This window comes from Emys orbicularis, chromosome 5, assembly GCF_028017835.1.
Source record: "Emys orbicularis isolate rEmyOrb1 chromosome 5, rEmyOrb1.hap1, whole genome shotgun sequence".
Taxonomy (NCBI): Eukaryota; Metazoa; Chordata; order Testudines; family Emydidae; genus Emys; species Emys orbicularis.
Window position 1 is genome coordinate 40,885,651 of NC_088687.1, and position 24,757 is coordinate 40,910,407.

The following is a 24,757-nucleotide window of genomic DNA, read 5'->3' on the forward strand; positions in this document are numbered from 1 at the left end:
GGGAGGGGGCTGAGCCTGGTGCAGGAGCGGGTGTGTGGTGTGGGCTCTGGGAGGAAGTTTGGGTGCGGGAGGGGGTTCAGAGCTGGGGCAGGAGGTTGGGGTGCAGGAGAGGGTTCGGGGTGTGGGCTCTCAGAGGGAGTTTGGGTTCAGGAGGGGGCTCGGAGTGGGGCCGAGGGGTGCGGAGTGTGGGAGTGGCCTTGGGGGTGGGGCAAGGAGTTCGGGGTGCGGGCTCCAGCTGGGCGGCGCTTACCTCGGGTGGCTCCCAGAAGCAGCAGGCATGTCTGGCTCCTAGGCTCAGGGGCAGCCAGAGGGCTCTGTGCATTGCCCCTGCCTGCAGCTCCTATTGGCTGCACTTCCCGGACAATGTGAGCTGCGAAGTCGGCACTCAAGGCGGGGGCAGTGCGCAGAGACCCTCTGGCTGTACCTGCGCCTAGAATCCAGAGGGATGTGCCAGTTGCTTCCAGGACCACATGGAGTCAGGGCAGGTAGGGAGCCTGCCTTAGCTCCGCTATGCCACTGACTGGACTTTTAGTGGCCTATTAAAATCTCCCAGATTCATTTCAGCCACTGGGAGATCAATTCCCAGCCAGTCTGGGAGCGTTGGCAACACTAGTTGGAAAACTCATTAATTTATTATTAATTTTTAATGCAAAGAGTAACTAAAACACATAAAGAATTACTCCAGCGATAGACCATTGTTCTAATTTCTTTTGAGATAACTAAGTTGCAAGTCATATTAAACTAAATACTTCCAAAAGGTATGAAATAGTCATATTTTATCTTATAGCTTTGCATTTGAGACATAATTAACAAGTATATTTATACACACTCATGCGTGCGCACATCCCCACACATACAGGCTGCATGACTGAGAACAAAAATATGTTTTCCGTTTTTTTTCTTTCATTTCATTTGACCACACTTTTCAATAAAACCTTCTTTTTTTCCCTTTAAAAATGTTCATCTTGACATCTGAAAATGTGTAACTGGATTTATAATTTATGATTTCACAAAAAGAAAACAATTAATACTTCAGAAGAACCAGGTAGCGTATTTTAGAATTTAATTCAATAATTATATGTAGAATCTGGGATTTCAAATGCATATTGTCATGTGGTTTTACAACTAAGCATTGCTGCTACCTATGAACAAAAGACTGTATTACATCACACAGTAGTATTTGAAAGCTGTATTAAAGGTTCTCAAAAGTGACAAATAAGTAGCTCCTTAAACTTGTATTTGTAACAGAGAACATCCCATTCTTTCACAAAATGAGCCACAAGTAGACTTTCAAATGTCCTGGTGACACTGACTAACTCTACCACTAACAGTCAAAGATGACAAGGATTTGATAGCCGAGATTAGAACTAACCAAACAACCACTGGAATGTACAAATCACCCAATTTTCACAAAACAAGGCTGTATAAGTAAGGTTTATATGGTATGTTTACCCAAAAAAACGATATTAAAAGTATGTTAAGGACTGACACACAACAATAAAAATAAGTAAATCAGATATATAACTGTTTTGCAACACTTAGGCCAAAGTCCATCAAGAAAGTATTTGAAGGTGCACAAGTGTTCAAAACTACCCCCAACTGTGATTACTTTAGCTTTATTGTTTTGTATTAGAACTTTAATATTATGATAATGCAGTTTCTGTTAAGTAAATGTATTTGTTGGTTTTCTAGTGATTATTTTTAAATAAACATAATGGACCAAATATATCTCTAATGAAACTCCATTAACTTCACCGGATAGAATATGATCCACTGCGTTGTCCTGCATAGGTACAAATACTCCTTCTGTTGCATATAGGATTTCTATCAATTGTATTTAGATTTTAAATATTTTTCCCTAAGTGATAACTTAGAGAACTACCAGCTATCTAAGGAAATGGGATTTTGCTGGTCCAGCTCTTCATCAAACAAAAAAGGGATGGTTTTATTGTTGGTGAAAAATTGTTTTTTCTTTAATACATATTTTGGGTCAAATTTATCCCTGGTGTAACTCTTGACACATTTTAGTTACTCTTTGCACTAAAAGTTAATTAACGAAATATAGTTTCAAGCAAAAATATCATCATATAAATCATTGGTAGACTCTGCCTGGAATACTGTTTTCAGCTCTGGTCACCCCATCTCAAAGAGAATATTGCAGAAACAGGAGGAGTTCACAGACAAGAACTATTAGAAGCACATGGAAAGAGACTGAAAAAATAGAGACTTTTCTTTAGAGCAGAAGTGAATAAGAGAGGATGTGATAAAAGTTAACAAGAATATCCCCGTTATCCTTTAAGTGCTTACTGCAGATTTTCTTGCATCTTCCTCAGAAGTAGCTGGTATGGCCACTATTAGAGACAGAATACTGGACTAGATGGACCACTGGTCTGATCCATTTTTCCAATTCTTGTTTCCAAAGTCGGTTGGAAGACAGATTGAGATATATGAAGGACAGTTGTAGTTTACAGATTGTAAATATTGAGATTCACTTAGGTTGTTTTAAATCCAACCTGTTGTGAAATTTTCAGAAAATGAAGAAAAATGTGACACGAAAAAAGAAAAGATTTTACTCTGTGTTTTTATACAGATGCATCAATTAAATGCAGTTGTGGGGCTTTCCCCCCACTGAATAGAAAGCAGTTTGCTCAGAAACTGAGAATTGAATCAGGGTGGATTTGATTTAAATCACTAGTCAAGCAGACTCGATTTAATCATGGATTTCTACATAAAAGTGTACTCTTGTTGGTTGTTATAACCTTAATACATATTCTTCACAACTCAGAGATAGATGTAGGTTTCATTTTTAGAAGGTACACACTATACATTTTTAAAGTGATTTATTTTGAAAAAATTTCTGATTAGTTGTACAGCTATATCAGAAAATGAATGATTGGTTATTTCATCTAACAGAGGTAATTGAAGCAGATATTTATGAAGTCATTGAGAGGTGAACTATCTCCAATTCAACAGGTTAATTATTAATATTTGGAGGATTTTCTTGCCATGCTGTATTAGGAGGATAACATCACCAGACAGACATTTAAATTGTTTTATTTAACTAAAACAACAACGTTATGTATTCTGGATTGTTTTCTTCAACAGCAAACATATAATATTTTAACAAAACAAGCATATGAATTATTGAATTTAATAAAACATTCAAGTTTTTTGAAATCCGGTTTGTTTTTGTTAAAATTGTTTTTAACTAGAATAGTTAAATGAAATATTTAAAAAAAAATTAAATCTACTATGTCAGCCAGGTCAAAATGAGAAACTTAAAATATTGGCTTCTGCAGCTAACTCAGTCATCTTCACCTTCATTTTCCTGTTTGTTCATAATCTGGAAAAGAAAAACCAGCTTTCCTGCTTTTTCAGGTCCCAAACGATTTCTCAATTTGGAATGAAGTAGTCCACAGGAAGAAAATATTCTTTCTACACCAGCAGAAGGAGCTACTGCTGTTAAAAGTGAGATTGTTACTTTAGCAGTCTCTGAATCCAAGTGCTTAAGTGACTTCCACCAGTTCACTGGTGTGACTTTCTTTAAAACATCATCAGCAAACATATATTTCTTGAATGCTTCACCCTTAGCTCTGAAGTTTATTATAGTTGGCATTATGGAGGGATGATTGCTGGATGTCCATGATATAGCCAACTCCTTTTCTTCAGCAGTTAAGGTTTGACCCTAGTACTGAGTATTGAGAATATTTGCAAGAAAATGAGCTGTAGATAGTGCTTGTCCCATTTGTTTTTTTAATGCTTGTAATTTAACTCTGTCATTGCATATTTCTCTTTTTAAGATCTCACTCAGTTCCTTCCAAATTTCAACAGTGTCAGCAATAAAACAGCTATTTCCCTGCATTTTGTTCAAGGCTACAGGATACTCAGCATGTTTTCAACATTTCTCTTAAGCCCAATGTTCAGAACTTTGGCTGTGACAGTGCCATCTATTTTTTTCATGATTTTGTTCACAAACTGTAATCAGATTAGGCCAGTTCTTCATATAGTGCTCAAAACAGTCCACTACTGAATTCCATCACACATCTTGTGGGAGAGTTAGCTTGGTTCCTCCCACTTTTTTTCAGAGCAGCTGCTGCAAAGTGGTTGTTACGGAAGTATTTTGCAATTTCTAACACATTAGCCTTTATTTCTGGAACACTGAAGGCTTTGGCTAGGAGGTGCATCAAATGAGCACTGCAACCATATGTTATTAGCTTCTGACTCTCTTCTAAATTTCTTCTCATCTTGGATACATTTGCAGCATTGTCTGTGACCAAGCTGCGTACTAGACATTTGATTTTTTTTTCAGTTTGTTATAGCTTTTATTACTACAGTACTTCTTGTCAGTATTCTGCTGTGTGTGCATTTCCTGATGTATCAATTGTTTCTGTAAGGAAGACATTCCCTTCTTCTTTTGTCACACAAACACATACAACAGGATCATTGTGGACATTGCTCCACCCATCAAGACTCAGGTTAACAATTTTACTCTCTAGACCTTTTGCACACTGCTCAATTTCTCTTTCATACACTTTATCCAGCAATTTGCCTGCAACATCTGCTCTGTTGGGTGGACTGTATCCTGGTCTTAATGACTGAACAATGTTAATGAAGTGTGGGTTCTCAATCATATGGAAAGGAGAGTTTGTTGCTTAAACAAACCGGGCAATTTTTTCATCAATTACATCTTTTTGTAATCTGCTGGTTCTTATCACAAACTTATCTATGGTCTTTTCTGGATGATGGGAAAAAAAATTCTTTTCTTTTTTTTTGCTACAGGTGATATACTGTAGCTGTGTGACATACATGATGTGACTGAAACACTATCATTGGCAGATAACTCTGAAACTATAAAAAATGATGGTGATCTTGAAGGTAGATAGTCTTCAGAATCCTGTATGTTGAGGATGGATTTTCTTAAACAAAATAAGTCAATGCAGTTATTTAATTATTATTACCATACTGCTCATTTAATATTACTCATTGCATTCACTGACACCCAGTACTACTATAAAGGTGAAATTGTAAAAGGAAGATCTGCCTATTTCAGCTATTTATTTTTTATCACAACTGCATCTAAAATGATAGTACCATAGAGTAACAACTATATTTTTTGCTCAAACATGAGAATTCAAGAATAGTCCAGAAGGACGACAGGAATTCCTTACAAAAGAAGTATGAAATAAAAAATTTTACCAACCTAAAGATCCTGCATGTTCAGACATGTTCCTTTCATCAACTTCAATGAAGCTTTCTCCTGAGAAGGAACACTTCTTATGATGTTGTTTCATTTGGGTAATCAGGCCTTGCATTTCTTTGTTGCACTGTTTGCATTTTGCACACATCCCTGTCTTACCCACAGGTAGAGGAACTTCATTAAAATATTCCCAAACTGGGTCTCCTTAACGGCCTGCTGCCATTATAGGTTTTCCCTTCTAGTGAGAGAATGGTATGTTAGATCTCAAATCAATGAAGGCTACACACAGAAAGACCTCAAGACTTCTGGAATATGCTGCTCAAACAGTTTCACTGTTGTTTCTACTGCCTGCCCCTCCCGTCTCACATTTATCTTCAGACTTCTTCTCCTTGTCCAGATCAATTCTGCCCCCAACAATCTTCTATTCATTGAACTTTTTGAAACTTTTCACTTTTAGAGAGAGGTAAGGGATTGACTCTGTACAAATTTGCAGAGGGACAATACGGTTGAGGTCTGTTATTCCTCACATCTATATATTATTTATTTTAAAACATTTTTGCTGTTAACAAGCATGTTGTCTCTGGAGACACAAATCCACAGTTTGAGAACTGCAAAACTAAGCATCGCTGATGGTATCTTCTAGACTGAGCACTGAGTCCCATTGGGTAGATAGAAAGATTAACCTAAATAATCTATACAGAAGCCCCTGGAACCCCATAAGATTGGGTTCCTAATCCATGAACTATTGGAACTCATTTACAAAACTTTTCTTAAACATTACATGAATATATTGTCTCATATTATAGAATTAGAATTTATAATCCCTATTCCATGATCAGATAGATATCTTTGAGCTAAGATATAATGTATCTTAATTAAACCTATCTTTAGATAGGTTTTTTCCTCAAAAAGCATTTTATCAAAAAAATCCAATTTAAATAACAAGAATCCGATTTTTATCCACCCTGGAATTGATGCAGTATGCTTAGGTCCCTACCAAATTCACAGTCCATTTTAGTCAATTTCACAGTCATAGGATTTTAAAAATCGTAAATTTCACGATTTCAGCTATTTAAATCTGAAATTTCAGGGTGTTGTAATTGTAGGGATCCTGATCCAAAAGGGAGTTGTGTGTGCATGAGGGGGAAGGTTGCAAGGTTATTGTAGGGAGGGTTGCGATACTGCTACCCTTACTTCTGCACTGCTGCTGGCGGCGCCGCTGGGCAGCTGGAGAGCGGTGGCTGCTGGCTGGGAGCCCAACTCTGAAGGCAGAGCCGCTGCCAGCAGCAGCGCAGAAATAAGGATGGCATGGTATGGTACTGCCACCGTTACTTCTGCGCTGCTGCCTGCAGAGCTGGGCCCTCCGTCAGCAGCCGCCACTCTCTGGCCGCCCATGGTATGGTATTGCCACCCTTACTTCTGTATGAAATACAGTAAAATTTCTTAATTCTGTATGAAATACTCAGTATAAGAATAACAATATTTGAAAAATACTGAAGAAGATATTATTACATGGGAAAAGATATGCTCATAATTAGTATGAAAGATTTTAATTAAATTACATATTTATTAGTGAATATTGGTGTAAGATTAAGAAACCACTTAATTCAGACTTTTATTTAAAGTTAAATGAAGAAGATTAAATAGGACATTAGAGAATACAGTCTCTTACACATTTTATAAAGATTATTCTTTTTGATGCTTGTGCATGCTCAAGTGAAGTAGAAAAGATTAAGATAAGAGAAAGGGGAATTGAAACTTCTGTACTGGAATTAAGTAGTTTAAAGCTAAATAACTGATTGTAGTCAAATCAATGGGCCAAGTCCTATACTCTTTTTACTCAGCCCTACTTAGCATTGAAGTGAATGTACATTACACACTCTGCACCCACAGTAGAGAACCAATCATATATATATAAGGAATAATTGACAGTGTGATATGGTGTTATCAAGCATAACTTTTGGATGGCTGCATTACTACCAAGTGAGGACGCTCAAAGTGAACTATGCAGGCTATCTCAAATGCATGGTAATAAAACCTTATGCCATACCACGCTATCATACATTCTGTGTTTGCCATGAATTAAAAAAAACTATTTTACAATGTTTTAGATTTTTACAAAAATATTGGGATTTGAAAAAAATCCTCTACCTAATAAACCAAGTATGTTTTTTAGAAGTCCAGCTGTACCAGGCCCAGAAGGGGCCCTAACCCCCTACAATGAGGGAAAATAGCTTGTCTTTACCTACAAACATTACAACTTTAATGTCTGTTTTTTCAGGTTCTTCCAGGACTAGAAGGAAATACTGTGTATTACACTGACAACATTGTCTTCCCAATGGGATGAAACTCCTTTTCTAGCCTTTCTGCATCATGATCAAATAGATTTTATAGCTGTGACGTTTCATTTGTAGAAAACTTGTCAGTAGTCTAGGACTAAATCTTGACTGTTCTGAACTTGGGGCAAATGTCATACAAGCGTGCGTGCGTGCGTGTGTGTGTGTGTGTGTGTGTGTATCTATACTTATGAATGGATACATGGAGCACAATTTGTATCCTCCACACCTCTGAGGGCACTTGTGCCCAAGGAGGTTTCATACCTAGAGGAAAAGAAAGCATAAATGTTGATACCACATCCCTTCCATGAGTTCTGCAGGGTAAAGGCAGCTGCAGGTTCCCATTGTTTGGAGACTGGATGCCTCAGGGGAGTAGTAAGCTGTTGATCTCTTGATCACAAATTAGAATCCACCCCAAGTCAGTCACGACCAAAAAGTAGTTACTCTTATATGGCTGTTTGTAGGCTATGTGAATGAGTTAGTGGTCTAGGCCCAACTCCTAGTGGGCAAGTGTCCACAAAAATCTCCATGCCATTTGGCAGCCTTGCTGGCAGTCTCAAGAGAGAGGCCAGAGTTTGATGATTATGGAAAATGAATTACCCTTTCACCACAAGAGTTCATCAAGGTTCCAGCAACTTGGCAAAGCAGTGAAAGGAAGTGTGCTTTGCTGCTGCCCATTCTGAATCTGTTTTGGAGATAAAGAGATGGTTTCATTTTTCAGGGATGTCGGTACAGTAGAACCTCAGAGTTACGAATACCAGCGTTATGAACTGACCAGTCAACCACACACCTCATTTGGAACAAGAAGTACACTATCAGGCAGCAGCAGAGATGGGGAAAAAAAAAAAAATACAGTACAGTACTGTGTTAAATGTAAACTACTTAAAAAAAAAGCAGCATTTCTCTTTAGCATAGTAAATTTTCAAAGGTTTATTAAGTCTATGTTCAGTTGCAAGCTTTTGAATAATGTTTTGTTCAGAGTTACGAACATTTCAGAGTTACAAACAACCTCCATTCCCAAAGTGTTCGTAACTCTGAGGTTCTACTTTATGTCAGTTTCTACAAGCATTTAATTAACTATAAAAGAAAAAAATGATTTTTATTTTACACGCGAGCAAGAAGAATGACAGCATCGCAATATAAGCTGATAAATGCCGTGGAAGAAAAAGTGAGGTTATGCTTTTGTTATGCAGTTGACAAAGCTATTCAATATAAATTCTAAAGTATTAAAAAGATGCTTTTCTCCCATTGGTATCTGATTGTGTGATGTTTTAAATGTTATCAATCTAGTTTCCCTCCCTGTGCAGTATATGTGTATATGATCCCAGTAAATCTGAGTACAAATCCAAAAAGTAGTAGTAAATCAGGGGAAATTCTCCATTCTCTTGGCTCGTGTATCACATTATGATTGTTTTCTTTACCTACAAGTTGTAGTTTCAGAAATCACTAGGTTCACCCAGAATAATTTAGGAATTTAGCTTTAACACAGAATTTAGTAAATTATAGTAGAAATAACCAAGTGAGATCCATAATTGAATTCAGTAAAATAAGAGAAAGAAATTTATAATTACAGAGGAGTCCTCATTTTAAGGCATAGATAAAGAACAACAGGAATCTTGAGGAAATATGATTAGGGCCGTGGTTATCCATTTAAGATTTTAAAGTGAACCAGGCAAGATTATTAAAATCAGCAAGAAACTCACTTAGGGTCATTTACATGCCAGCAGATACATATCTAGATAAGAAGCTGAGTCGCAATACATGAAGATGACTACAAAAGGGAGTACTAGTTGGTAGTAACTGTGAACATTAGTCAAATTTTAAGACAATCAAATCTTCAATTGGAAATCTGAAAAAAATAGAGATGGAAAGCTATATCATTTTTTCCCAAATATGCGGTAAGAGGATTCTGCACAAAACATCTTAGACAAAGATTATACTGTGCTGATCAACAGAGTATGAGGGTAGTGCTGAGTGGGTCTAGGACAGGAGAGGAGTGCCTCAGTACTAGTTTAGAGCCAAGTCAGTACTCTATCTTAAGCAGGGCCAATGCAACCTATTAGGCGACCTAGGCGGTCGCCTAGGGCACTAGCATTTGGGGGGCGGCATTTTCTTCAGCGGCGACCGCAGCGGCCAGATCTTCGGCCGCCCCAGTTGTCGTCAGCATTTAGGCGGAGGGAGCTGGGGCGGGGGGGCACAGGGAGGGCCGCCTGCAGCAAGTAAGGGGGAGGGCGGCACGCAGGGGAACTCCCTGCCCCAGCTCACCTCTGCTCCACCTCCTCCCCTGAGCACGCCGCCCCGCTCTGCTTCTCTCCCTCCCAGGCTTGCGGCGCCAAACAGCTGATTGGCGCCGCAAGCCTGGGAGGCGGGAGAAGTGGAGCAGCGACGGCGGAGGAGGTGGAGCAGAGGTGAGCTGGGGTGGGGAGCTGCCGCACGGCTCCCCGGGTGGGGGGGGGAGCTGCCGCGGGGGAGGTGCCTCAGGGCGGGGGGGGGGGCGGAGAGCTGCCACAGGGCTCGGGGAGGGGGCGGAGCAGAGGTGAGCTGGGGTGGGGAGCTGCCGCACGGCTCCCCTGGCCAGGCGGGGGTGGGGAGCTGCTACAGGGGGGGCGCCTCAGGGCGGGGAGCTGCCGCAGGGCTTGGGGAGGGCGCAAGGTGGAAGTTTTGCCTAGGGCGCGAAACATCCTTGCACGTGCCCTGGTCTTAAGCGCTATGACTAAGCAGTCACCTTTTGTGTTCGTTATTTTAAAGAGGTAGACAGACAAATCCTGAATTTGTGTATTGTTAACTGTTTAAGAATGATGTATTCACGGCACCAGCTGTTCTGCCCCTGCTCAGCTGACACAGCAAGGACAGAATACTAGGAGAACATCTGATCTTACAACTTTTCCTTAGGGACTACGCACTTGGGACTTAAGTGGTATAAGGTCTTGTAATGGTCCTCTGCACAGAGAGTGAATTTTATCAGCAGAGTGGCAATAGGCTCTGGCCCTCAGCCCTACACAGGTAAAACTTATTGAAGTCAGCAAGAGTATTGCCTGAGTATGAGCTATTTAAAGGCTCACAGTGAGTGGGGTCACATATTTTGTAGTTGGGGACTTTTTAACGGCAGAATATGGGAAATTTTTTCTCAAAAACTTGCAAAGATATGCCCCCCTTTTTGAGGTATTGGTATAAGAACACAACATAATTTTTCTTACATTTCTATCATTCTTCTCTTCTTATTCCTAAAACTTCATTATAGGTTTGTGTATTCAAACCTTTGTGTATCTAAATGCTTCCCTTTTGTATCAGCATGCATCTTCAAATCATCCCTGACTGCATTTTAGACCCATCTATGCTGTCTCCCAAAAAAGGTGTTTGCAAGCTACACAAGCATTAAATTACTTTAATTTTCTAGATCAGTCACTTTTTCTGATATTTTTCAGGAACATGGCATTCCAACTGACATGGGCTATGCGGTAGCTCCGCACCACTCCGGGGTTTACCCTGTACATGTTCAGCTTTATGAGGCCTGGAAAAAAGTCTGGAATATCAAAATCACCAGCACAGAAGAGTATCCACATCTAAAACCTGCACGGTACAGACGGGGCTTCATCCACAAAAATATCATGGTGAGCTGCTTTTATGATTTTTATATTCAAACTTACTGCTTCAGCTTTTCATGATTCATTTTAAAAAACAAAACAAAAAAAGTGTAAAAGCACAGCATCCTGAAAGTTCACATTGTGAGAAGCACATATGGCTATGTAGAAATAGTAAGGTATAGTTGACATTAACCTGCTAATTAAAATCAGCATGTCTAAACCTCTTGCTGGCATTCACCGTACTGCTGATGAAAGCAGCATAGCTTCTGACATTGGGGCCTATCTGTTACTGCTTTTGATATACTGACATTTTCCTTCAGATTTTTAAGCCAGTAACAAAGTAATTTACAACCAGCTGGAAATCTCACCAGTAATACTTTGGTGAGCGTTATTGGTGAGATTTTCAGCTAGTTGTAAATGCATAGCTCCACTGACTGCAAAGGAGTTATGCCAACATACACCAATTGAGAATCTGGCCTTTCATCTTTAAACAGTAAAGTGCTGCTTCAATTGTATGAAATGGCCCTCACCTTACAACCTTCCCACACATTCTGCCAGTGTGCCTCTTACTATGGCTCAAACCCAGCTAAGCTCTTGGCCCAAGTAGCAGGGCTTTGATGCTGGGCAGATGCCCAGAGGGCTGGAGGGAAGAAAGCATCCTCTCAAGCTGTGGAATTATTCCCTGGAGGCAACTCTAGTCCAAATCACCCAATTCTCCCATTGTACTCCCTATAATTCATATTGACAGACATGGACTGCACTACTTCCCTGACCGTGGCTTTTCATTACTGACACAAAATTATCTGTTAACACCATGTAGGTCATTTAGGCAATAATAATTAAGGCATAGGGTATTTCCTGGCTGTTCAGCATTTGCGAAACCCTGTGCATTATTGTCAGTGAAATGTTTTAAAACAACTTTTAAAAAAAACTTTAGGGTAATTTTTGCATCTTTCCATGTGTGTGTATGTGAGAGAGATCACTAATATTTGTACCACATCATACTTTGGGCTGTTTTGAGTGCATTTAGAGGAGTATGCCTGGTGCATTAGCTCCAGCTAATACTTCCATTTAGCTTATACAGTAATTATGGTATTGTCCTAAAGAGTTACCGTGAATAGCATTATTCTGACAAATTAATACTCCAAAATTTAATGTGTGAATCTAGGTTTGGAAGAAGCCTGTTAAAATGATCTGCAGTTATTAAAAATAAAAAATCACACCAGGCTAAAGCTTAGTCTCAGGAAAGCATTAGCTGTAAGTAAAATAATAGGTTTGTAGATACCCTCGGGGGGCGTAAAGCATCTGAATAGGGTTGATTGATTCTGAGAACTCTCCAAATAACTCTGTTCATAAATTTTGGTAAAAACATATCATTTTGAAGGCACATATTGAATAAGATTTAACATAAGCTTTGAGAAACAGGACAGCAGGGCCAAAAATCAATTTACCAAGAATAATCAGCATAAGACCACCTGTCTCAGAAATCTCAGGCTTTCTGTTCTTCAGAGCAAATGCATTAATTTTCTGCATCTGCAGGCTGATGGTGATGAACACATGCCATAATAAAGACATTATATAAGATTTACCAGAAGCATTTCCCCTCCTGCTCAACTTATCTCTGTACCTTTGTACCAATTGCACTGGTGTTTCATCAGGGAAACCAGAGGAATTTAAAAAGCATTTGTAGGATTATAACAAATAAATTAATTCCATATATTTCATAATTGTAATTGTGATTTATGGTCTATAGCAGGGGTGGGCAAACTACAGCCCATGGGCCTGATCCGGCCCACCAGCCATTTTAATCCGGCCCTCAAGATCCTGCTACGGAGCAGGGTCTGGGCTTTGCTCAGCTCTGGCGCTTCAGCCGGGAGCGGGGCTGGGGGCCGTTCCACGCAGCTCCCGGAAACAGCAACATGGCCCCCTTCCAGCTCCTACGCGTAGGGGCAGCCAGGGGGCTCCGCTCCGCATGCTGCCCCCACCCCAAGTGCTGCCCCCGCAGCTCCCCTTGGCCGGGAACCACAGCCAATGGGACCTGCAGGGGTAGTGCCTGCAGAGAACTGCCTGGCCACACCTCCGTGTAAGAGCCAGAGAAGGGACATGCTGCTGCTTCTGAGAGCCACTTGAGGTAATCGCTGCCTGGAGCCTGCACCCCGAGCCTCTCCCCATGCCCTTGCCCCAGCCCTGATCCCCCTCCCACCCTCTGAACCCCTTGGTCCCAGCCCAGAGCAACCTCCTATACCCCAAACTCCTCAGCCCCAGCCCCACCCCAGAGCCCGCACCCCCAGCTGGAGCCGTCACCCCCCCACACACACACACCCCACATCCCACTCCCCCGCCCCAGCCCAGAACCCCCTCCTGCACCCTGAACTTCTCATTTCTGGCCCCACCCCAGAGCCCGCATCCCCATCCAGAGCCCTCACCCCCTCCCACACTCCAAGCCCAATATTGTGAGCATTCATGACCTGCTATACAATTTCTGTTCCTAGATATGGCCCTCAGGCCAAAAAATGTGCCCACCCCTGGTCTATGGTGATTATAGAATATAAAATTCTATAGAATGTTGAAAAAAATTACCACAGAAAAGAATGATTCATATACAAGCATAATTTCTTCCGAGTAAGGAATTTCCATAGTAGGTGTCAGGTTTAAAAAGTCTGAGCCTTTATTCCAGCAAACACTGACTTTGCCAAACTGCTGTTGATAACCACTGTCATTTGAGATTTAAGCCTATATTTTTAAAGGTATTTAAAAATCTGGTCCTTAAATGTTCAGCCTTAAGATGTAAATTTTCTGGAAAAAACATATATATATATATATATGAAACCCATCCATTTTCCAAGTTGGGGATACAAGGAAACATTTCAAAGGTGGTTCTATTGTAAAAAGCAAATGCATGAAATAGCAGCACCATACTCAAAGGAGCTGTTCCCTGTGTATGTTTAGAGTCATACATGCTTATTTTAGTCATTAAAAACAATAAGTTTGTACTACTTTTTACTACCATTAGTCTTGCAGAGCTAGCACAGCTGAGAGAAAGTGAGCTGGATTCTATTGTAACTTATGCATCATCAACAAAAATAACTACATTGAATACAGAATCATTATTGTCAATGATGCATGAGCAAGAAAGAACCAATTTGACTTTCAAATTCTGCACTGAGTTTGCAGAGCTGGCACAAAAGAGAGCCTACTTTTAAGTGGCAACTGCACAGATTTGAATGACAATCAATAAATACAGAACACACCAAGCTATTTTTATAAAATCACTTTTCAGATTATGATCTCACCTTATGAACTAAAAAAGTTTTGGTGACAGCCTTAAAATACAGTTAGATTAGATATCAAGTACATAAAGAGGTGGGTTTTTTTGGTTTTTTTGTAGACTCTAAATTACGTGTGGCTTTTCGACAATAGTCACTGCGTTTCAAATAAAAATTCATGAATTTATGGGAAAAAATGACTTGTGGTTTCACTATAATATAAAAGTCACTCTTTTGTTTGTTTGTTCAAAAATGCATTATATACCGATATGTCAGTATGTTAGCTTACCCAGGCCTTGGATTAATTGTCAGTCTAACTACTGACTTCAATTAAAGGTGCAATGCTAAATCTACATAACAGTTTAATGACCAAAAGTAAATGGTAAAGTTACAAAAGTTCATTTGTATTAAATTTATTATTTTACAAAAGGAATGAAAGTCATTTTGTTTTGAGACAATTTTCTTTATCATCCTGTTTTTACTCAGGTCCTTCCTAGGCAAACCTGTGGTCTATTCACTCATACAATTTTCTATAAGGAGTATCCTGGGGGTCCAAAAGAACTAGACAAGAGTATCCAGGGAGGGGAGTTGTTTTTCACAGTTATTCTCAATCCAGTAAGTACTACAACCCGCTTTTGAAATGATTAACTAAAAATGATTAAAGAGCAATTTGCTGATGAACTATGTGTCTCAAGAAATATTGATTTGTCACAGATCAAAGCAGTCTCCCCTTCCTTATCTAATATGTTTGAGCTATAATACTGTGCAGATATACTATAAGATTTAATAGTTTGATGCTGGCTTCTATTTTATCTGGCTTCTAGTTAATGTGGTGTCTAAAGCCAAGCCCCTCTCTTTTTTTGTTTTGCTTTTCTTTTATTTTTTAGATTCAGCAATAATTAAGATTTAATTTCTAAAAGTATTAAAGTATTGAGAATTCTTATTGCTAAAGCTCCAACAAATACCTTAGGTGAAGTCCATAAGAATCGATATTCTACCCTTGAGACTTCCAAGTTAGACAGTTAGACACATCTACTGGTTTAAGAAAATCGCAAAGAAGTGACTTTTTTAATGCTTTTTGAGAATTGCTCATTTACTGATTCATAGGCACCGTTCACTGTACTTCAAAGTAAAGTTTCAGTTAAATGGACCACACAGTCAGTCTATTTACCCTCTTATTTATCCCCGGAGAAAGAATGGAGCAGCCAGGCTATTAAACTGCGAAATATTGAAGGTTAGCATAATATAGCACAATATTTTTGAAATTGGCTTGGATTAGGTCAGATTTATCAAGAATTGACATGAGACTCCTATCTTGTAATTCTTAGGTAAGTTTTGGCCCCAAGGTCAAGGTGAATTTGAATTGAAAGGCAAAGTATTGATAAAAGCTAGGCTGCATTTGCAACTTGCAAATAAGATTTGGTATGATGAGTTTACACTGACACTTAACCACTAGGCTGGGATTTTCAAAGGTGCTTAAAGGAGTGGGACATCTATTTCCTTTCAGATCCTTTGAATAGCTCAGCATAAACATTATTGTGCCCTCATTTAATACAAACAACGTAAGTGGGAGTTCAGAGGAAAGAAGCTGTCTGTAAGCAACTCTGGGGAATTTGACTCACAATTGGCAAGCAATTCTTTTTCAAGACTTAAATTCTTTTACACTTTAGTTTTAATTGTTTGGGGGTTTGGGTTTTTTGGGTTTTTTTGTAATGTTTAGAGGTTACAAAATGAATGTAAGAAAGAAAAAACACACATCCTCCACAAAGCTGCAGTCTCCCTAGTTCAGGATACCTGCAGGAGTCACTCTGATCTTCAGGTGAGGCAATGGCATCAGGTACAAATAGAAAAGTATCCCTTTTCAGGTCAGATACATTAATAGGGTGAGATTGGGGCAGCACTTTGGGTGGGAGGCTTCAGTCAAAAGCTGGGTGCTTTAGGAAGTTGCTGCAACTCTTCTAAGGGGTGCAGGGAGGCTCAAGCATCACTCTGCTTTGTCATAATATGGAACAAAGCTCCTCAAGGGTAGTGTGCTAGCTCAAGAAATGGGACTGGAAGAAAAAGATATAGCACCAAAAAATTGGAGTCAGGTGGTGAACTACACTCCAGGATTAGAAAGAGGTACGGACACAACTTAGCTGACAGGACCTCTTCTGATCCTGACAGCAGTGTGGTAGCAAAGCTTAACATGGGGCTGGTTGCTTGAATCATAAACCCATCCAAAAGCAAGAGAGCTGCCTCTGAGTTTGAGAGGGTGACTTGGCCAAGTCTGAAGCAGTGCTTTCTGATAGGCATTCAAGGAGTGGAGCATTCATCTTCCCCACCGTGAGATATTTTCCTGTGAGCATCCTGATTTTTACAGGGCATGACACTTGTTACAATGGTGCCATGTTGTTTACTTTGGCACAGGAATTCATGCCCTAGAACAAGAATTTATATACATTTTGGGTTGGAAAAAATCTCATGGATTATTTTGGCTTGTCTTGCGAACTCAGGTTTGGCAGTCTTAACATTAGCCAATTAGGAGGAATTACTTGACATAGCCAATTCTTCTGCTTCGCTTCTCTAGGCCTTTCCCTACCAGCCTGTCAGTGGGCTGATGCAGTCAGCACTCACCTACTGGAAAATCTGCAGTTGGTATCCACTCTACTTCTACTGTCTACTATTTAAAAGCCCTTCACTGCTCCCATCTAAGTAAACACATAGCTGCACATGCACAGATGCGGGGGGTATCTGATTTAAAAAACAATATCTTTGGTTTTGTATACATTACTTGACATCTTGCCTAGCACTAATGCTCTGCAATGTTGCGTAGGAGACGTTTTAGTCCTAATCCTGCCAGCTCATTCCCTGTGATTTAAATTAATACAGCAACGCCATGTGCTGTATACTTATCAGATCTCTTAAACAAAACAAGGTTGATACTATGCTGTATTTGAATGTGACACTTTTGAGGAAACAGACCATAAAATATGTGTTCCTTTTCTACACTACACTATTTCTGCTACTCCATTGTAAACAGAACCTCTTTCTGCAATTCTGGCTGCATTCTCTCCTGCTTTTTGTTACTTTATTAATATTATTTCCCTTTGTTCCAATTGTCTCTACAGAAATTACTGCATTTAAAAAAACCATGAATATTGAGGATTACGTTTTAAAGCTGAGACTTTAATTGTACAAAATTCAAGACATTCAAAATTAAGATTTCCTTCTCCCCTAAACAGTGCCTCCTTTTGTGTTTTATTGTTTTTTATTTTTTATTTGAATTATTGTAGCATCTGGAGACCCCAGTTGCAGATCAGAGCCCCCTTGTGTGAGGTACTGTATACACATATAATAAAAAGTTAGTCCTTGCCCCAAAGAGCTTACAATCTCTATATATTGCAACATAACAGCTGATGTATAAAATAGATAAACTGGGGGGAAAGACAAGATAAACAGTGGTAACATAGATGTTTCAGCATATCTGCCTAGCAGTTGTTGATTGAAGGTACAATAGTGTCCTTGTATGAGTTACAATATACATGATCGCACAATGTAACATTAAGCAATGTAACATATTATTCAGCATACAATACAATATAAAATAATGGGCGTTAAATGCGCTCTTTTTTGTAATTGCATATACACACAAATAGAATGCCAAAATTTTGCCATGACAAATTGCAGATATAGATTTAGGGTCTGCCTTTGAAAAGATAGACCATAAGTTTTAAATACTTATTTAAAAATAGTTCCTAAAGCTGTTTGCCTTTGGGCTGATGGATAACCAATTTAAAAAAGGAGGCTTGTCATACACATTTTTTTTAAAGTGTTAAATGTATTTATATAATAAATTGCAAGTCTAGCAAAAATGTTTTATTTGTGCAAAGAGTAGACACTTAGAATCATAGAATATCAGGGTTGGAAGGGACCTTAGGAGGTCATCTAGTCCAACCCCCTGCTCAAAGCAGGATCAATCCCCAACTAAATCATCCCAGCCAGGGCTTTGTCAAGCCTGACCTTAAAAACCTCTAAGGAAGGAGATTCCACCACCTCCCTAGGTAACCCATTCCAGTGCTTCACCACCCTCCTAGTGAAAAAGTTTTTCCTAATATCCAACTTAAGCCTCCCCCACTGCAACTTGAGACCATTGCTCCTTGTTCTGTCATCTGGTACCACTGAGAACAGTCTAGATCCATCCTCTTTGGAACCCCCTTTCAGGTAGCTGAAAGCAGCTATCAAATCCCCCCCCCCCTCATTCTTCTCTTCTGCAGACTAAACAATCCCAGTTCCCTCAGCCTCTCCTCATAAGTCATGTGCTCCCAGCCCCCTAATCATTTTTGTTGCCCTCCGCTGGACTCTTTCCAATTTTTCCACATCCTTCTTGTAGTGTGGGGCCCAAAACTGGACACAGTACTTCAGATGAGGCCTCACTAATGTCGAATAGAGGGGAATGATCACGTCCCTCGATCTGCTGGCAATGCTCCTACTTATACAGCCCAAAATGCCATTAGCCTTCTTGGCAACAAGGGCACACTGTTGACTCATATACAGGTTCTCGTCTACTGTAACTCCTAGGTCCTTTTCTGCAGAACTGCTGCCTAGCCATTCGGTCCCTATCCTACTTCAAAAGATAAAGTACATATTTTCTTATATTTCAATGATCATGACATGTTTTATTTCACAAACTTTCATGTTTTTCATGTACTTATCATAAAGTAGTTTGGATTTATTTTTGAGGAAATAATCATATATCCAGCCTACTACAGGAAACAAAACTTCCATTGGGAGGAATTCTCTTTATATCACTTGGCCATAGATACAAAAAACATTAAGAGGAACCATTATAAAGGAACCATTACACTGTCAAGTAAATAATATTCTCTTCAAAAAAAGTTAAATAAATACTTGTACAGTTCACAGACATTTTTTGATAAGGTGAATTTAAAATTAAATTTAAGCCCTCACTTGATTTCACTTACATTGTCAGTTTAGCTTGGACTATTAACATTATGTGAATATAGTTTTGTTTTGTTTTGTTTTTTTGTGGTTTAAGTTATTAACCTGGTTCTGTACGAAATGCATAAGAGTACTTCACATTCAAGTCAATCCCCATAAAAATCAGCCCCAAAACGTTCTTTGTGGTCTGGTCATACAATGGTAGCTTTTCACCAGAGAGGCTTTCTTCCTGTAATAGTCTGGAAAGAACCACAAGTACAGAATGAACCACAAAAAACAGTACCATATGTGAATCTGTAAGCTTTTGACATATGAGAACCTGTGTTAGTGCCATTTTCCCAGGGCATTCTCAATTCACTAGCCCTGCAGGTAAGAAAAGCATCAGTCTACACAGGAAATCCTGCTCTGCAAACGATCTCTGCTACTTATATAATGTGGGACATAAGAGCTAATGTACCAAAGTAGCTAATCTTGTGGTCTGCAAACCTCTGTATTTATTTTGTATGGATTTATATCCCTAGCCTGCTGGTTGAATTGTGATCTGATAATGGCTGTAGAAAGACCTTGGCAGCAATGCCCATTATGTTTATAAAGCATTGAGTGCTTAAGTGCTACCTAACTGTGAAAGGAGACTGAATAGTTTTATAACTCATTGCCTACTTTTTAATAATACTTTACATTTCTACTGTTGAAGATCTCAAAGGGCCAGATTCTCATTAATGTCAATGGACTTGGGCCAATTTACAGCAGCTGAGGATCTAGCGCAGTGTTTCATAAAAATTAATGAATCAAGCCTCACAACAGTCCTGTATTATTAGTATTCGAATATTATTTTTCTCATTTGCCGATCAGCAAACTGAGGCACACAGAGGTTATGTGACTTGCCCAAAGCCACATGGCAGAACTAGGAAGAGACCTCAGATCTTATGGCTCTTATTCTTACTTATATGTAAGACAAATGTGGTGTCAGATGTCATTAGTCATCTATCCAGCTGGAAACTCTGTTTAATCATTGGTCTCTTGTTTCTGAGGATTACTCCTATTTCCTCTCCTTTTTCTCCTTTTATGTAGAAGTGGCTCCAAGTGGGGCCACATAGATTGGATCCTCCTCTTTGTATTCAGATGCTTCAATAGGTTTACAACCCCTTCCTTACAAAGAAGAACCTTGATTCTGTGGAAACAGCTGGGAGCAGGAGGAGATGTAACACCATATGACCTGCAAGTAATCAGTCCACAAAGCACAGTATGAGATCCACTAGTATAAGGAAATGTGAACCTACTGAACATATAAAAAAGAAGGACTGAATTAAAGTGCTGTTTGCCCTCTACCTCTGTTTAAGCAGTCAGACAATAAACATTTAAGGGTCCATCCTTAACCATTTGCCCCTCTCAAAGTAAAGTAATACTCACCATGAAAGTGGCAAAATATGGCCCTAAGAAGCTTTTAGGGAAGAAAATGTTATTGTTCTTTTTTAAAAAAAAAAAATTTAATTTGCATTAATTTAACCAAAAATGTTTTAAAAATCCCAAATGATTCCATAAAAACTAAATAAACTAGTGCAATTTCTAGTCATACTGTATCTGTAATGGCATCAAAAATATTTCAGTTAAGTATCTGTGTCTGATAAAATTGTTAGACCCTTCAATGAAAGCCTGATTCATCCATCTTTGTCTGCAGTATTAAATGAATATTCTGGATTAGTAGGAACAGGTTTCTGTTCAGTGTCTCAAAGAATGAAATGATACCAATCTCCTAAGGGTATCTTGTGAACGATGAAAAAAAAGTGAGCATTTAGATTTTGAATTATATACAACTATCAGGTAGATATAGTATACTGCCATCAGCAGTATCATTTTTTGTAGGATTTACTAATAAAACATGACAAGAAGACACTATTACTAGCCGTGGGCCAGTTTGAGAGTAATTAGATCCAAGGGCCAAGCTGAATTGAACATACAAACACACCTTTGATATAAATCTATGTGAACGTTTCTCTATCTCCTTCTGTTTTTCTCTTGCTCACATACAAAACACTGTGGATATTATGGACATACATCCATACTACTAACCTATGTCCATCATAGTCAGTGCTTTTATTACCAAATGAAGTGGAGCACATGTGACAAGACTGTTTGTATATGTAAGTGGAGGAGTTTAAATTGAGAGAACACCTGATGTAGATTTCCAGGCTCAAACATAATGAATTCTCAAAGCCTATGCAGAGGCTGTATTACAGGCCAAGAGAACATTCCTATCAGCCTCCAATGAAGCTGCCAAATCCTGCTCAAGGAGCTATCCAGAGTGATAATGTACTTCATCAATCCTGAGTGCCTACAACCTGCATCAGAACAGAGCACCAAGTACTGTGAAGAACTGTCATCCTGCTTCTCTGAAAAGATCACACACATTCAACAAGCCTTCTCAAGCAGCTTAGATCCGCTCCACTAATAGCCACCAACTGACAGCCCACCTACATTCTTAGGGTTCAGTGCAGCCACTCATCAAATAATTCTGGAACCCTAAAGGCGTCTTGACCGAAGACTTGTGAATCTGACCCATGCCTATCCTGGCTAGTGAAAGAGAGACATGAACCACAGGTGCCACTCCTGATTAAAATAAATCATGTCTCATTCAGAGAAAGAATCTTCCCATCCTCCTTCAAACACACAATAGTCTGACTAACACTGAAGAAACCCAGCCAGAATATATTGGTTCTAGCCAACTAACACCCAGTGTCAAACCTCCCATTGCTGAGCAAGCTTGCAGAGAAGCTAGCCAAAGGCCAACTACAAGCTAATTTAACTGAAGCTAACAATCTATACCTAGCACAATCAGGATTCAGGCAAGGACATGGGACTGAAACCACTTCAGTGGCACTGATGGATGATCTCCTGGTGTTCCTAGAGGGAGGGCAGAGAGCTGGTCTTCTCCTCCTGGACTTCTCTGTAGCATTTAACACTGTTGACTCTGCAATACTTCTGTCTTGCCTGACAGACATGGCAGGAGTCCAGGGTAATGAGCTAAAATGGTTTGAGTCCTTCCTGGAGGGATGCACCTAATGAGTAATAATGGGAAACTGCATTTCCACTATTAGACACCTCACTTATAGAGTCCCATGAGGATCAATTCTCTCTCCAGTCTTTTTCAACATCTACAAGCAACTACACTAGCTGAACTGGTCAGACAACTTGGACTCAGCAAGGTGCAAATGAGACATCATTCTACCTTCACCACATATGACCAGACCACTACCACCAAGATGGCCCCCTGCTTGGGCAAGATCAGCTCATGCATGAAGAAAAGCTAGCTGAAGCTGAACCCAAGCAAGACAAAGGTTAGGCAGAGGAAAGCATTTTGAGGGGTTTGAATCAATGGTGTGGTCTCCTTGAGGGTACACACCCACAATTGTTCAAGTCAGTCTGTAGATTATGAGCACTTCTGGATTCCTTACTCGTAATAAGCGCTCACATTACAGCCTGTACAAATAAAGCTTTCTGTCATCTCCCATTGGCAAAGAGACTCCATCCTATCCTACTGGATGATGACATGGTCTCAGTTATTCATGCCTTTGTCACTTCTCAGCTGAATTACAGCAATGTGATATATCTAGGCCTTCAGAATTTAGGAAACTCCAAATGGTATAGAACTCAGTAGCACATCGTCTCAGTAATACAGGCTACCGTGAGCACATCAAACTTGTCCTTTACTCTCTATGCTGGGTTCCCATAGAATATCAATTTAAGTTCAAGGTCTCAGTCATTATCTTCAAGACACTCCATGGACTGGGTTTAGGATAGCTGAAAGACAACCTAAAGCTCTGGGATGAAAACAGTAGTCAATAACTTCGCTTCTCTGGCACAATGGAGCGTTCTACAATAAGAATAAAGTTAGTCTGTGCAAGAGAACTTCTCAGAGGCTGGTCCGAGACTGTGGAACTCCCACGAGAACTAAGGACCATCATAGACCTCTCCACTTTCTGTTTCAATTGCAAGGCATATTTTTTTGACTTTGCCTTCTCTGACATAAATATGTAGCAACATGTATATTAAAAAAAAAATCCCTAAACCTAAACAAGACAGTCCACTTCTCCCCTTGGAGAGAAGATAAGAGAACAAACACATGAGGGATGTGTATTCACATTGCTTAATGAACCACTGGAAGATGTTCAATACTATAGTGATGAGCACAGTATAAGAATCTATAAAGAACATTATAGAGGAGTTGTATTTTCTGTAATAAAATATATGGGCTTCTGTGCTGCCTAGAGCAATTGTTGTCTGGTTAAGTCCCTAAATTAATGCAGAGCCCCAATGAGCAATGCAGCACTTGCTTGCATAAAGGGTCTGATGGTGACTACAGAGTGGCAGAGAAATGTGTTCCATAACGCTCATTTGTCTCTGGGTCTGCGATGCCATCAGTTTCCCTGCTCAATTTCATGACATAACTGAGTGTTAGCCCCCGTCCATGCTGCATAGTGGCCAGGAGTGGCTCAGTGATTTGTAAAATAGATCATGGTTTATTTGTATTAATTTGATTCCAAAGTATCTATTATGGACTTCTGTTTGTATCCCAGTAATGAGAGGGTATGGTAACAGAGATGTTTCAAAGTGTTTAGTACACATATGTAAGGTTGTACATTAGGATGTGCGGTGGAATGTATTCTCCAAACAGATAATTTGACCATGGGTCTAGTTTTGCACTATTGAAGTCAATGGGAGTTTTGTCATTGTCTTCAGTGGAGCTGGAACATATGTGCATATTCATTATGATTTAAGATATTGGGATGCCTAAGGAACAGACTGTAGAATAATACTGAAAATATTATAATTACATTATATAAGCAGTAGTATGGCCTAATCTGGAATACTATTTGCAGTACATGTCACTCTATCTCAAAAAAGGATATTGCAGAATTAGAAGCAGATAAGAGAACAGTGACAAGAACGACCATGGTCATGGAAAGAATCTAATTTGAAGAGAGATTGAAAAGTTTGGGATGTTTATCTAAGAAAGGAGATGAATAAAAGGGAACCTGATAAAAGTATATAAAATAATGAATGGTCTAGAAAGATAGATCAAAAGGTTCTGTTTTCCCTGGCTCATGACACAAGAACAAGGGAATATTCAATTAAATTAAAAGGTAGAAAATTCAAAAATGATACAAGGAAATAAGTTTTCATATAACATTTAGCAAGATTCAAAGATTGGTGATTTAGCAGGATAACAAGAATGTTCAAAGTTATAATAGCTAATGCTATTAAAAAATGTGGTTGTAATATAAAATATCATGGTTCAGGTTTGAAGCCAATTTTTAATTCTTAGGGATTCGGGTGAGACCTTCATGGAGGGCAGACTATTCCACATCTGTTCACTGTAGATATAAATTTAAAAAAATAAAATGCATATTTCCTCAGCAGATGAAACTTATTGAA

The 24,757-nt window shown here is 39.3% G+C and overlaps 1 protein-coding gene across 3 annotated transcripts in view; it reads left to right on the forward strand.

The window, feature by feature from the left end:
• LOC135879032 (bifunctional heparan sulfate N-deacetylase/N-sulfotransferase 3) overlaps positions 1 to 24,757 on the forward strand; it is a 96,478-nt gene that overhangs the window by 39,565 nt on the left and 32,156 nt on the right. For all 3 annotated transcript variants that reach the window (XM_065404835.1, XM_065404836.1, XM_065404837.1), the window contains exons 4-5: positions 10,959 to 11,144; positions 14,870 to 14,998. In XM_065404835.1, the coding sequence (XP_065260907.1) occupies positions 10,959 to 11,144; positions 14,870 to 14,998 (315 nt within the window). The remainder of the gene's footprint in view (positions 1 to 10,958; positions 11,145 to 14,869; positions 14,999 to 24,757) is intronic.